This window comes from Epinephelus fuscoguttatus, linkage group LG12 (assembly GCF_011397635.1).
Source record: "Epinephelus fuscoguttatus linkage group LG12, E.fuscoguttatus.final_Chr_v1".
Classification (NCBI taxonomy): Eukaryota; Metazoa; Chordata; class Actinopteri; order Perciformes; family Serranidae; genus Epinephelus; species Epinephelus fuscoguttatus.
In genome coordinates this window covers 5,892,408-5,905,884 of record NC_064763.1, presented here as the reverse complement: position 1 = coordinate 5,905,884, position 13,477 = coordinate 5,892,408, and the positions used below count along the sequence as shown (strand labels likewise).

General features: G+C 40.2%; 1 protein-coding gene across 1 annotated transcript in view; it reads right to left on the bottom strand.

Moving 5' to 3' along the window:
- Positions 1-13,477, bottom strand: part of LOC125898586 (uncharacterized) — a 164,519-nt gene that overhangs the window by 14,084 nt on the left and 136,958 nt on the right. The window contains exons 9-12 of the mRNA XM_049592428.1: positions 9,633-9,752; positions 9,270-9,346; positions 5,905-6,077; positions 2,596-2,857 (exon numbers count right to left, since the gene is read on the bottom strand). Coding sequence (XP_049448385.1) covers positions 2,596-2,857; positions 5,905-6,077; positions 9,270-9,346; positions 9,633-9,752 — 632 coding nt within the window. The remainder of the gene's footprint in view (positions 1-2,595; positions 2,858-5,904; positions 6,078-9,269; positions 9,347-9,632; positions 9,753-13,477) is intronic.

Genomic DNA, 13,477 nt, shown 5'->3' with positions numbered 1-13,477 from the left:
AAAGGCGTGAATGATGTCCCAGCAGTGGAAGCCAACACATACAGTCATTTTTGCAGATATTTGGATGGCATTACACCTGTTTTACTTCGCCTTTCCTTTGGCTCCTCACTTCTATTTTAGGAAGCAAAAGGAAAAATGAACTGCAAAGTTAATGTGTAGACTGTCAGTTGTAAATTGAGAGTACTTTCAGTCACATGAAATGAACACTTTAAAAAAAGCTGCAGACTAGGGCTGCACCTGACTTAGAATTATGTCAGCTGAATCAAATTTGGTTGTTTAACACAAATATTTGACTTCTCGTTCCTCTTATTCCATATAGATTCTGAGAGTTTGAACGTGGTTTGGTGGGATGTAAAAGGTTACAGTGATGTTCATGTAATATCCACCTTATTCCTAGCTCCCATGATACCTTGTGTGAATTATGGGTGCGACTTCTAGCACTGAACCAGAACTGGCATTTCCTAATAGTAACAGTAGGCTAATCCTCTTACCTAGAGCAATAAGGTAATTGGGAAATATGTGTAACATACATCTGTTACACCTCAGATGGTACAACGTGATCATACCTGTGCCATCTCTGATGCCATTTCAAAGCATTGGTTGTTTAATCACCGCCTTTTTAACCAACTGCGTTAGCAATTAGCTTACCTTTCTATGTTAACTTGTTAAATCTAACGTATCCCGAGCTAGCTTACGATAAACGTCTACTCCTTCTAAAAGATGATTTATGATTTCTTCTTGCACATTCGAACATTAAACATAATTCAGTACTAATTTTAGGTCCATGTAAAGTGAATAAATGTAATGCCTTAGGCCCTGATCACACAGAAAACGTCTTCGCGTTGCAAAACGCGAAGTGTAACACCCTGCATTTTTTATTTTTTTATTTTTTATTTTTTTTACTGAATGCCACTAGCAAAAAAAACGCTTGCTGCACCTTTTCATTGTTGCCAGGCAACCACCCCACCACTTTCTTACCCTAACCTCCCTGTGTAATCAATCTGTTGTTTTGGCTAGCTAAAACTACCTACTTATTTTCACAGTTATTAGTAGCTGGTTACTAAAATGGACAGGCAGAGGGTACTTGCTCTAGCTCTGGTTGAGGGTGAGAGGCTGTCAGCAAATAGTTTGTTGGGCACAGGGAAACGGAGATCTGTGTGGGTACATAAGACCCTAAAAAAGAGGGTGGATCACAGGTACCACCAGTTTCTCCTCCATTGTTCACCAACTGTAAACTTGTTGTTGTGACTACCACAGAAGGCCCGCCTCTTAAATCATCCGATTGGACAATGGGAAAAAAAAGCAGAGATGACATGGGGTACTTATCTGCTCAGTTTTTTTTTTTTTCCCTCAACTCGAGGAGGTTAGAGAGCTTAGGCAAAAATAAGCGCCTAGAGCATGGAAACATGAGATGCCTAGCAACACAAAAACAGTACAGAATAAGCTTCATTCTTATTAAAAACAATGACAAAAAGCCGCCTCAAATTGCTAAAATGCTTTCTGTGTGATCTGGGCATTAACAACACAGTTGAAGAATCTCAGTTGACTGAGGGGTCTCCACCTTTTAGGGGGCAGCCCTACTGCAGATCTTTTTGTAAAGCCTTTTTTGGTTTAAAAAACGTCTAATAGCTGTCTACATGAAGACCTGACGTCTAGACTAAATCACGGCTGAATTTGGGCTGTCAGTGAAATTTTGGTAGACGTCTAACCATAGCCAAAGTGTAGACTTCATCAATTATACGGCAATGTAGAGACCATGCCCAAAAAATGGAGATAAACATATTTTAATTACTGTTGACTCTCCATACGTGATTGAAAATCATACCGCACGCCATCTGCAATGGCGAAAATTACATTTAATCAATTTCAAAATTAAATTGGCTAGATTTGGGTTACATGTAGCTAGACTAAATCGGAGCTAAATATAGCCAGTACGTTTAAATCACGACTATTGCTTGCTGGGTCATTTCATTGTGCCGAAATATTTAGATTACATTCAATCAAGTAGCTATTTTTCACACAGAGTCAAAAAATCTCACTGTGCAAAGATTTTTTTTATGCAAGTGCAACTAATCAACACTTCTTGTTCTCTAGTTTTCTTTTTCAGTTTGCTCTAAGCTGCATTTAACACTGCGTTAAAATGTTCTTGCTCTCTGAGAGCATCAAACTGAAAGTGTTACTGTAAAGTGGTGAAAATGTCTCAATTTAAAACTGCCAGTAATCTTTATAACCTTTTAGTTCCTGTGCCATTTCGGTCCATAAATAACAGGAGCTATAGAGTCAAAATGTGCTACTATCCAAATATTTCAAGCGCTCACTGCATGAGAACATACAATAGTAAAATGAAACAACACAGATTCATCATTAAACTCATATTTGTCCTGTATAATCATGATCATGATGGTCATTGTGTCTGATTAGACACCATGGTGGCTCTGCACAAGAGTCTCTGGTGAATTTGGAGAAAACCTAATATGCCCTCACATGCTCTCAAGAGTCACTTAGCATTAGAGTTGTCCTAGTTGAGTTTGAATGAGGCTGTATGGAGGGGACAACCGAGGTTAAAGTTCATAGTCTTTCCCTCTGGTCGACTACTCCAGTTCCTCTCTGTGCTCCATGCGCAGATCTCTCCTTCCTCCTCCTCCGCTAGACATTTGCCTCCCTCTGTCATTTTCCTCCTCTCCGTCCTCCTCCTCTTCTTCCTCCTCCATCCCTTCCTCCTCTTCCTCCTCCTCTTCCTCTTCATCCTCTTCTTCAGTGCCGTCCATGGAGTCGTCAGCTCCCAGCATGGCTTGCTGCATGGCCAGGGTGGCTGAGTCTGAGGACAGCGACTGGAGGCTGTCCATACTCAGCGGGTCTGAGGGGAGGCAGGGAAACAGAGAGGGGGACGAGTTATTGAGCCAGAGACAGACCAAATCCATTCATCTGTGCACCCTTCTCTAGTATTTATCTAAATTTGCTTTTAAGCAGCTAAAGAATGATGGCCAAAGGTAGCAGGCCCATTATTATTTAAATATTCCAACACCAGAATCAGACGATCATTACTTTAAAGGTCTAGTGTGTAGGATTTAGGGGGATATATTGACAGAAATGGAATATAATAAGTAAAATTTATAATAATAATCATTGTGTTCCAGTTACCTTAGAATGAACTGTTTATATGTACATGGGGACCAGGTCCTCGAATGAGGAGATCTCCATGTTGCACTAGCATGTTTCTACAGTAGCCCAGAAGGGACAAACCAAACACTGGCTCTAAATAGTGCCATTTGCTTTCTCACATAGGCCACCATAGTTAGAAGCTCCTCTGTGACATGCAACATCGGAAAAACCAGGGTCCCTTTTCGTTTGGAGAGGCCTTGGTGGATAATTCAGCTCCCAATCAAAACATCCTGAATGAATAGATCTTAAGTTATCAGAGAATAAAAGTGACTACACATTAGCAGGTGCTCAGGTAACAGTCTGTCTCTAAAACACCAAACAGGGTTGGAGAAACACTAATCTGTAATGTGAAACTGCTTTAGTCTGTGTTTTTACCAGCACACATTAGCAGGTTCTGGATGAGCGGCCTGTCTGTGAAACACCGATTTGCCACATGAAACTGCTTTGTTAAGTGCTTTTACCAGCTTTAAGGCCCGTATTCACAAAGATTCTCAGAGTCCTCTCAGAGAGCTCCTAACTTAGCCTAAAAATTCCTAGCAAGGAATCTTAGCTTAAGAGTGATTCAGGAAGTTTCTGAGAGCAACTCTGAGCGAGGAGGGGACAGAAACGTTTATCTTAGTGAGGAGGTGTGGTTGACCCCGTTGCTAGGTATGACGCAGTCTTCTAAAAGCTGTGATTGGTTGTTACAAAAAGAAAAAAAAAAAGAACAACAAATGCGCTCCTAGTAATGAATGGACAGTGAAATGAACCGATCATACAACTTAGACTGTATTAAGAAATGTGTAATCGTGAAAATAATTTTATGTCATGATGATGAAACTCAAAATTAAATTAATTGTTACACAGCTTCAAAATGTTTGAACATACCTCATTCACATGCCGATTATTATACTGATTTGCTTATAGTTATGTTTACTCGCCATGCTGGTAATTTTACTACTTAATCTATTTGATATTAATGGTGGACGCAGACTCAGCTGTCAGCAATTAGTGATTGCTGGCCTCCTTGTAAAAAGCGGTTTGATTTGGCAGAATGACCAAAACAACGAATGAAATGGAGAAAAAAAGAACGAGAAAGCCGAACTGGACAGAAGAGCAGTGCCTGCTGTTGGCGCAGCTCGTGGAGGAGAACAAAGGAGTTTTAAGAGGGAAATTCGGTCCTGGTATCACGGCACAAGGGAAGAGGCAGACTTGGGAACGCATTGCCAGACAAATCAATGCGTCGTTCCCTCTCCTTTTACGCACAAGCGATGAGTGTGAGAAGCGCCGGTACATGCTGCAATCCAAAGCGGGCGTTATTGCGTTACTATGCTGGGAGGGAAAAGTAAGCTCATCCCTGATGAGGTCAACCACAAACATTATCCCTGCACTATCAAGCCGGTAGCGTCTTATTAAATCACTGTCGTTCAATATACGGAGAATATCTCTCCTTCCTCTCTGTCTTTCTGCCATCTTCTCTGTTTAAGACACTCTTAGGCTTCTTAAAAGTCCTCCTCCCTCCTCTTAACAGTTTTTCACCTTAGGAGCTCTCTTAAGGCCTAAGATGCTTTATGAATAACTGTTATCTTACAAGGGAAGATTCTAAGAAAAATCTTAGAATTTGAGGAATTCTAAGATTTTTCTTAGAATGACGTCACTAAGAGCCACTTTTAGTCTTAGGATTCTTTGTGAATACGGGCCCAGAAGTTTCAGCTGGTTGCAATCTGCAGTCCTCACCACTAGACGCCACCAAATCCCCCTAAATCTTACACACTGTTCCGTAAGGAAACAGACCCAGACTCACAGTTTACAGCTACTCCTTTGGAATTCAGGATCTGCCCTCAGGGATCATGTGGTCCATGGATGCTGTCAGATTTGTGTGTGTGTGTGTGTGTGTGTGTGTGTGTGTGTGTGTGTGTGTGTGTGTGTGTGTGTTTGAAGCAAACTTCAAACACAGTTTCCTCTGGGTAATTAAATACTTTTCAGATTGCATGCAACCATATACTTACCCATTCAGTCATATACCCAGATATGACTGAATGGGACAATTTTGATGACTTCAATGCCAGTGACAGTAATGATGGAGATGCATTTGATTTAAAATGGTATTTATATATTAATAATATTTTATATCAGAATGTGTAAAGTTATGTATTTGGCAGAACCTACTCTCAATAAACAATTTAACTATAAATTTTTACAGAGTATTATTGCCTAGAAACAGAGCTTCATTTTCAAAAGTTCCCCCCTCTGCCTGAATGAAAACTACACTGAAGAATATCCTCATATTAGTACTACTACTCCTATTACTGTTCAGTTTAAAGGATGACAGTGAAGTTCTCCACACTGGTCTGTTGTTACTTACCACAGCTGCAGTACAGAGATAGCAGATAACAAATTACACACAATGACTAAAATCTATAACCCAAAATGGGACTCAACATGAAAAACTAGACAGTTCTCCCTTGGATGACTGAAAACTATTTCTTTATCTAACTGCTCACAAGAGAGTTGGACCCCTGCCGTGTTCAAACACATTCAGATCTAATTTAAGATTCCTGTATGAAAAAAAGCAGACCCCCCCCCCCCCCGCAAATAAATTCAATACTCTTTGTTCTTGACTCTGGCCTTCACATCCTCCCACATAAATACAAGGAAAGAGTCAATAGTGACATCTAGTGGGGACATTTTAAACACACAAGTTTTAAAACATGGGCTGTGTTTGTCTATTTTATTTCTTGGGAAATGTTAGCGTTGGCATACTGTCTGAGTTGTTTCCTGATCTGTGTGTCTGCAGAACTCCTGCCACAATGGAGTCAGGCCAGAAGCGCTGTGTCGGGCGGTGCTGGGACTTCATCTTCTTCGCTTTAGGAGCAGGGTCTGGGTTACTGGCGTCCAACATGGGCTGGAGGATACGCCGACGAGCATTGATAAACCTGTGAGGATGAGAAAAGGACAGGGGTTGAGGGGTTGGGAATGATGGAAGGGATATATTTTTCTTTTTTCAAATCAAGAGACGTTCCATTTTAGAAGTGAAATCAACACAGTTGACAGGTTATCAAAAATCATTATATAACTTTGTGTATAAACTTTTCTGGAATAGGACACCAGGGGAAATTAGGGAAGAATGAGTGCATAACAATTTCTAACTTTAAGACTGAACACACAGTGAGGTCCAGATGAGCGTGAGTTTCGAACAAACTCAATCCAAAATTATTCATCAAACCTTTTCAGCTACACTGCTTACATCAGGGTGGTGTGTGAGGTTGTTTCTGGTTTCTGTATAGTTTACAGATCAGTCATGTGACTCATATATCACAAAAAATGCCAATTATATAAACAACATTGTTGTCATATATTTTTAAAATATGTTTTCTAAAACATTACTACAACCCTGATTCCAAAAAAGTTAGGATGCTGTGTAAAACACAAATAAAAACAGTAGGCAATGATCTTTGATATTCTTTGTAACCTTTATTCAATGGAATTTGGTACAAAGACAAGATATTTCATGTTTAAATGGATACACTTTATTGTTTTTTTGTAAATTTATGCTCATTCTGAATTTGATGCCTGCAACACGCTCCAAAAAAGACAGAGAAAATTGTGGAATGTTTTAAAAAACACCTGTCTGGAACATTTCCCAGGTAAATAGGGTAATTGGTAACAGGTACTAGTATCATGAGTGGGTTTGAAAGGGGCGTCCTCGAAAACCTCAGCTGAGGTTAACCACTTTGTGAAAAACTGTGGTCAAACAGTCCAGTTTAAGAAAAACATTTCTCAGTGCTAAATTGCAAATAATTTGTAGATTTGAGCATTTACATACATAATGTCATCAAAAAATACATAGAATCCTCGGAGGAAAGGAAAATTCAAAATAAGAGGTCTTCTTTGTCTAACCCATTTCTCCTAGACTTAACTGAGCGCAGTATAACATTTGACCATTTTCTCATACTTCTTAAATTTAGCTCCTGAGAAATAGTCTTCCTCTTGTCTCAGCCTGATCATAATTTAAGATCTGAAAATGCTGTTTTTCCTCTCTCATGGCAGTGATCTTTATTTGTCTGAAAAAAATGCAGCTCTTGGGAAAAAAGTAAGATCCAAGAGAAAACTTGATTGGCTTACAAATGAGTCTGAACATTGTTGAACATTTTCACAAATTTGTCTCAGTGATCAAACTCAAGTCCCAACACGATGTATTTGATCCATTCTCAGAGATGAGAAACCTCTGACCACAGCAAAAGAACTTCTGCTGATTTATTCTTTTGTTCCCTTATTTCTCCTAAGAAGGAGGTTAGGAGAAACAGATCAGAAATTAATAATCTCCAAATGATAAGACAAAGAAAAGACTATTGTGAGCTGCAAAAATGTTTCTCTGGATTTTAATCTCTGCACATAAGGGGCAAGACTGAATATCAATATTGAATGCCAGTGACCTTTGACCCCTCAGGCTGCACTGCATTAAAAAACAACCTGATTGTATAAAGGATATTACTACATGGGCTCAGGAACACTTTGGAAAACCATTGTCAGTAAACACAGTTCATTGCTGCATCTACAAATGCAAGTTAAGACTCTACCATGCAAAATGAAAGCCATATATCGACAACATCCAGAAACACCGCCAATCTCTCTGGGCCTGAGCTCATCTGAGATGGGCTGACACAAAGTGGAAAAGTGTACTGTGGTCTGAGAAGTCCAGGCTAAAGAGGAAAAGGACCATCCAGATTGTGAGCAGCTCAACGTTCAAAGCCAACATCTGTGATAGTATGGGGGTGTGTTAGTGCCCATGGCATCATGGGTAAGTGGCAAGCGCAAAATAAAACAATGGAGACCCGGACTGTTGAGCAACTTAAGTCTTACATCACGTTTCAACGATTACTGTCCTTGGTTCCCAAACGCTTACTGAGTGTTGTTAAAAGAAGAGGTGATTTCACACAGTCAATATGTTTACATGACATTAGAAAAAAACAATTTATCATCTAGTCTGACTAAAACCAGACTTTTGAAATACATGTAAACATTTTAGTCCAACTGAAATTGTACTAAATCAGTTTCTCAAAGTCGGACAAACACACCCAGATAATGCAACTGGGAGTCGAATTACTCCTGCATACAGTCAATTGCACCCAAACTGGCCTAGGCACTCAGCACATGCTCCACAGTTTCCGCCCCGGGCTTTGACCCAGAAGTCAAATAGCATTTAATGCACAACAGAAGAAGAAGAAACCTGTAACAACATGGCGAAATCTACATCCAGAACTGTTCAATTTTGGATGGACAAAATGTACAGAGCTATAAAGTTGTCCACCATGTTACCAGTTTGCCACTAGCTAACCATAGCTAACTTGTCTGTTGATTGTTTGACGTAATTGCTTAACCACAAAACAAGCTGAAAGGGGGCATATAACCACCTATTGTCGTAGAATCAGAGATACTTAATAAATCGATTCCCCTCCTGTGATTGTAGACTGGGACAAGGAGAGTAGTCCAATCAAATGGCCTAGTTGAGCTACAACCATAGCTCCACTTAACTGTGCATTTTAATGTACCGAGCGGTAAATATGCCCCTGTCCCAACTATTTTGGAATGTTTTGCAGGCATCAAATTCAGAATGAGTGCATATTTATAAAAAATAATAAAGTTTATCAGTTTAAACATTAAATATCTTGTCTTTGTGCTGTATTTCATTGAATATATGGTGAAAAATGCAAATAATTGTGTTCTGTTTTTATTAACAGCAACTTCTTTGGAATGGGGTTCTACATTTATTCCTAGTGAATAAGAAATTTTGCACTTTCAATCTTATTTTTAAAAGTATACTCTAATCTCTTCCATTTCCAAAAGAAAAAGAAAAGAAAGGCAATATATAAAAGAGGAGGGAAAGTGTATGAAAGAAGGCAGTTAGTTTTGTCTTCAGTGTACTTGATATATAAAACCAGGAGATGGCGCCACCTTGCCAGTAATGTGCTGAGGAGTGATGGTATATTCAAGTTCAAGTAAAACATCTTCTCCACACATTGTTCATATACCATCATAAAAAGCAGCGTATTTCTGTCTGCATGTGCACATGAGAGCTCTAGAGCAGCAGGAAGACTGCCGTTCTTCTTATAGGAGAAGCATCTTACCAGTTGTTCACTTGCAAAAGGGTTAGATTTGTTTGTGCTGCAATCTGCCTTTTCTCGTCTTCTGTCGGGTACGGGTGCTGTAAGCAAGAAGAAACAACATCTCAGTTTTCAAGCAGTTTTTAATTAATAGCATTTGTGTGTCACTCTCTAATTGATCCTGACTTCTCATGTGAAAGCACACATTTTTTACTTTCTGACCGTTCAGTAAATATCCTTCTTCAACTTGTTTACGCTTTACATATCATCAGTTCCTTTTCTGTGTCTATGTAGAGTTGCCACCTAAACACTTGCCATGAAAAGGCCAACATGTATGAACATTTCAGATGAAAACACACACACACACACACACACACTCTGCCTCACCATGAGATGCTGAAAGAGCCAGGAGCGCATGATGTTAGTGGCATGTTTGGGCAGGACCCCCCTCTTATTCTTGGACTTCTTGTCTTCGCTGTCCAACAGGGATGACAGGTCCACGTTTACCTTTGGGATAAACACCGGGAAGAGAAGAGAAGAGAAAGGAAGAAAGGAAAAGAGATGGAAAGAAAGAGCGGATGGTAGGGCTTAGTTATTGTTGCCACGGAAACAAAGGGAGACTACCAATTACCTATCTTTTTTTCAGTGGCAAGGGCAGAAACACCTCCTCAAGTGTCACCATGGAAACTGAATTTGAGTAATGATACTTAAAATATAAAAAACGGCACTCTCGACTGTGCGGAAACACAAGAGGGTCAGTGGTCTATTTGGTGTTTTGACGTGACGTTTAAGGAGCAGAGGGTCAGGCAAGCCTTGGGTCAAAAGTTTGGATTTGACAGTTTGGTGCTGAATTAGGGGAGGGCTGCTACAAAGTGTGACTGTGTTTGGCTTGGTGTTTCATTATGTTGACGTAAGCCTGTCTATGTTCAGTGAGAAATCATTATTCAGATGTTATTGTTCGGAGTGTGAGTGGTGAAGGACGAGATGCTCTCAGAGTATTGACAGTGTTTGACAGACTGCCGTGTACATATGGATGTTTGTGAGTCCATGTGTTTGGTCTGGCTGAGCCGTTTCTGTGAGGACTGACTTTGTAGTCCAATATTCTTGAGAGGACATTTAGTTTTGTGATAGTCATCGAGGGTTTCTGATTAAAGTTCACATTAAGTTAAGGTTAGTAATTGCTTTAGATGTTTGAGCCAAGAGTATGTACTAGGTATGAGTTGGGCTGCAGGGCATAACTGCAACAGAGAAATCTATAGAAATGTAGAAAGTCACCATGGTAATATTTTTCTTATTATCAACAAATCCCATAAAACACAAATTAACAATTAATGCATCTACTAACAAATACTGTGTGTATCAAAGCCTAATATATCTTCTTCCTCTGTGCCACAGAGCCCCACTATTGACCAAAAACTATTTAAAATCTATCAGTAGGCCACACTGTTGCACTTCATGTTCCTTCATTACCATGAAGGTTTTCGACAGGGGCTCAGTGACCCCCTTGGGCTCCTCAGAGTTACTGCAGGGGGGGCTGCCAAATTATTGTTTAATATATATATATATATGTATATATATATATATTATAATTCCCCAAATTATAATACATTTAAAAATAATACACATCAACATGAATACAACATATTTTTTTTTTAGAAAACACAAACTGGCCTATTTATAGAAAAAATGAAATAAATAAATAAATAAATTAAATGTAATTTACAGTACACAACATTCATCACAGGCTAACTGTTAAACATAAATTCTTGTGCAATCATGGGAGCTAGCTTATGCTAAATCACTGTGCGGCTCCTACTTATGTCGGCAAGGTGAACTAGTTAGCTTACTGAATGAGGCTGACTGTGAACCCATGAATCCCTGTGCAATCATGTGAGCTAGCTAACGGTAAATGACGGTGTGGCATCTTGTTTTTTTTTTTGTTGTTGTTGTTTGTTTGTTTTTTCCACATATGGGCCAATTAGCTGTATAATTGCTACAATGGATTGTTTGTACTGTAATTTTTTCAAGCAAGAGACTCTGACAACACTGTCCACAAAAGTGCAGAGGCTGAGGCTAACACACCTAGCCATGCTACAACTGCTGTTGACCTAAGCCTAGTTCACATTACACGATTTTCACCATGATTTTGACGTCGCATAGGATCTTGAGAGCCACCTTGGGTCGGGGGTGAGTCGGCAGATAGTCTGCCACAACGAGTCCTCGTGTGAACAAGCCTACGAGCAAGTCACCCCCTCGTCTGTGACTGGGACTGGATATCTGGCATGCTAGAAAACTGGAGAAGTGTGACACGACTGATGAAGAGCATCAGCCAGTGAGAGGCGGGATACGTCCCACATCAGCACGCGGGAGGACGGAAGAAATGTGAGGAGGACAAGCAAGCCGGCAAGCAACAACAACAATGGCGGTGTCCACAGGATTACGGGGAAAGCGTTGTGTTTGGACCCGGCCCTGGAGGCAGATCTGAACCAACACTGGGAAGAATATCCATGCCTTTACGATGTGTCATCTTCAAGTTTGGTGACGTCACCGCGTTATCTGGGGCTCTGTTGGTGAAGGCTTGGTGGAGAAATCTTGTGGTGTGCACACACAGGTCGTAACGCAGTTGATGAGACTCCCACTGACAGAAACACACGTCGCCAGGTATGAACACTCAAAAGATTACAATAGTCTCTGCGACACAAAATCAGGGTGAAAATCATGTAAGGTGAACTAAGTTTCATCCTCTTTCAGCTAAGGGGTCCTTGGCCTGAAAAACATTGAAGAACTCTGCACTAGAGCAGCCCATGTGTATTTATCCACCAAATACAGTTCCCAGAACATTGACTAGTTGCTTCTGTTTGAATGATGTTTGACAAAAACTATAGTGGCCAGTTGTTTCAGGAAATTACTGAGCCTTTTTTAAAATTAAACTATACATTTGTGAGCCATTAAAGATGTATGTCTTCAGTAGGAACCAATGGGATCGGGGCTCAGTGCTGGAAACAGAGTTAAGTATTGAGAGATGGGGTAATTCATTGTTGGTTTTTTGGTCTCTTTGTGGGATTTGTTGACAATAACAAAAATATATAATGTCCATAGACTGATCTTTGAATGCCTGTTAATGTATTGCCTTTGTAATTTCAGCAAAATAGCCCATATTTCTTATGTGTGTAGTAAAATCTATCTACACATGTATGTGGGGACTCACCACCCATCTGGAAACAAAATGCTGGTGCTCACATGGTAAACCCTTAAAGTTTTAGATTCATTTTAGGATGTTGGTGTATGGGTCCTAGTTAGACATGCATTGGTTATGGTTAAAGGTAGCTCCAGAGTCCTCCTGAGTGGAAAAAAAGTGTATGTGTTCATGTCACTGTAGAGATAAATGTGTGCTCTGAGGCAGATAATATGAAACACAATGAGTCCTCAATAGCGACTGTTACCAAACCCTCTTTGACACTATCTGCAAAAAGCTATCATTCATACTCTAAATAAAGATGTACACACATTGAATCACATCACACACTATCTTCTACTGCCCGCATATTCATAAACGTGATGTATAATATGAAATAAACCTTTTTAATCCGTCACTATAATTGTGCCAAGCAGCACCAGCGACTTTGAGGTTTTTTTTATGATTTCCTTGAATGAGGTGCCCATTTGTGAAGGCTGCAACACTTCAGAGAGGAGCATACTGCATGAAAATTTCATATGCATAAGCATGTAGAACAAAATGCATGAATAAATAAAAAACACAGGTCTGTGAAAGAAAGAAATTGATTAATTTTATGCAGAGTGTAGTAGAGAAAAGAATAGTTGCTGTCTTGAAGATAAATAACAGACAAACCTATATGCACTCACAGCCATGCAGAACCCACCCTTAACCCACACAAGGCCCATAAATACACATTCACACACACTAACATCCCCCCTCATACTCCCCGCACGAAACAAGAGTCATTACAGTTGCAGCTGGGTGTCACGTGGATAACCCTCCTCTTATACCCCCTCAGCCCTGGGAGTGCGTGGGTTGCGGGGGAAAGCAAGGTTGAATTAATTGGCGGCACCGAGCTCGAGAGTGTGATTACTCGGGGCTTGTCGGCAAAGTAGCAACGGGGCTGTGTTCAATTCCCAGCCCACATGTAGCACTCTGCCTCAGCTGGGTCACGGCTATTCACCGAGGCCTCCTCTGACTGTCAAGCACAGAATTACCTGCCTGAAACTGAGCC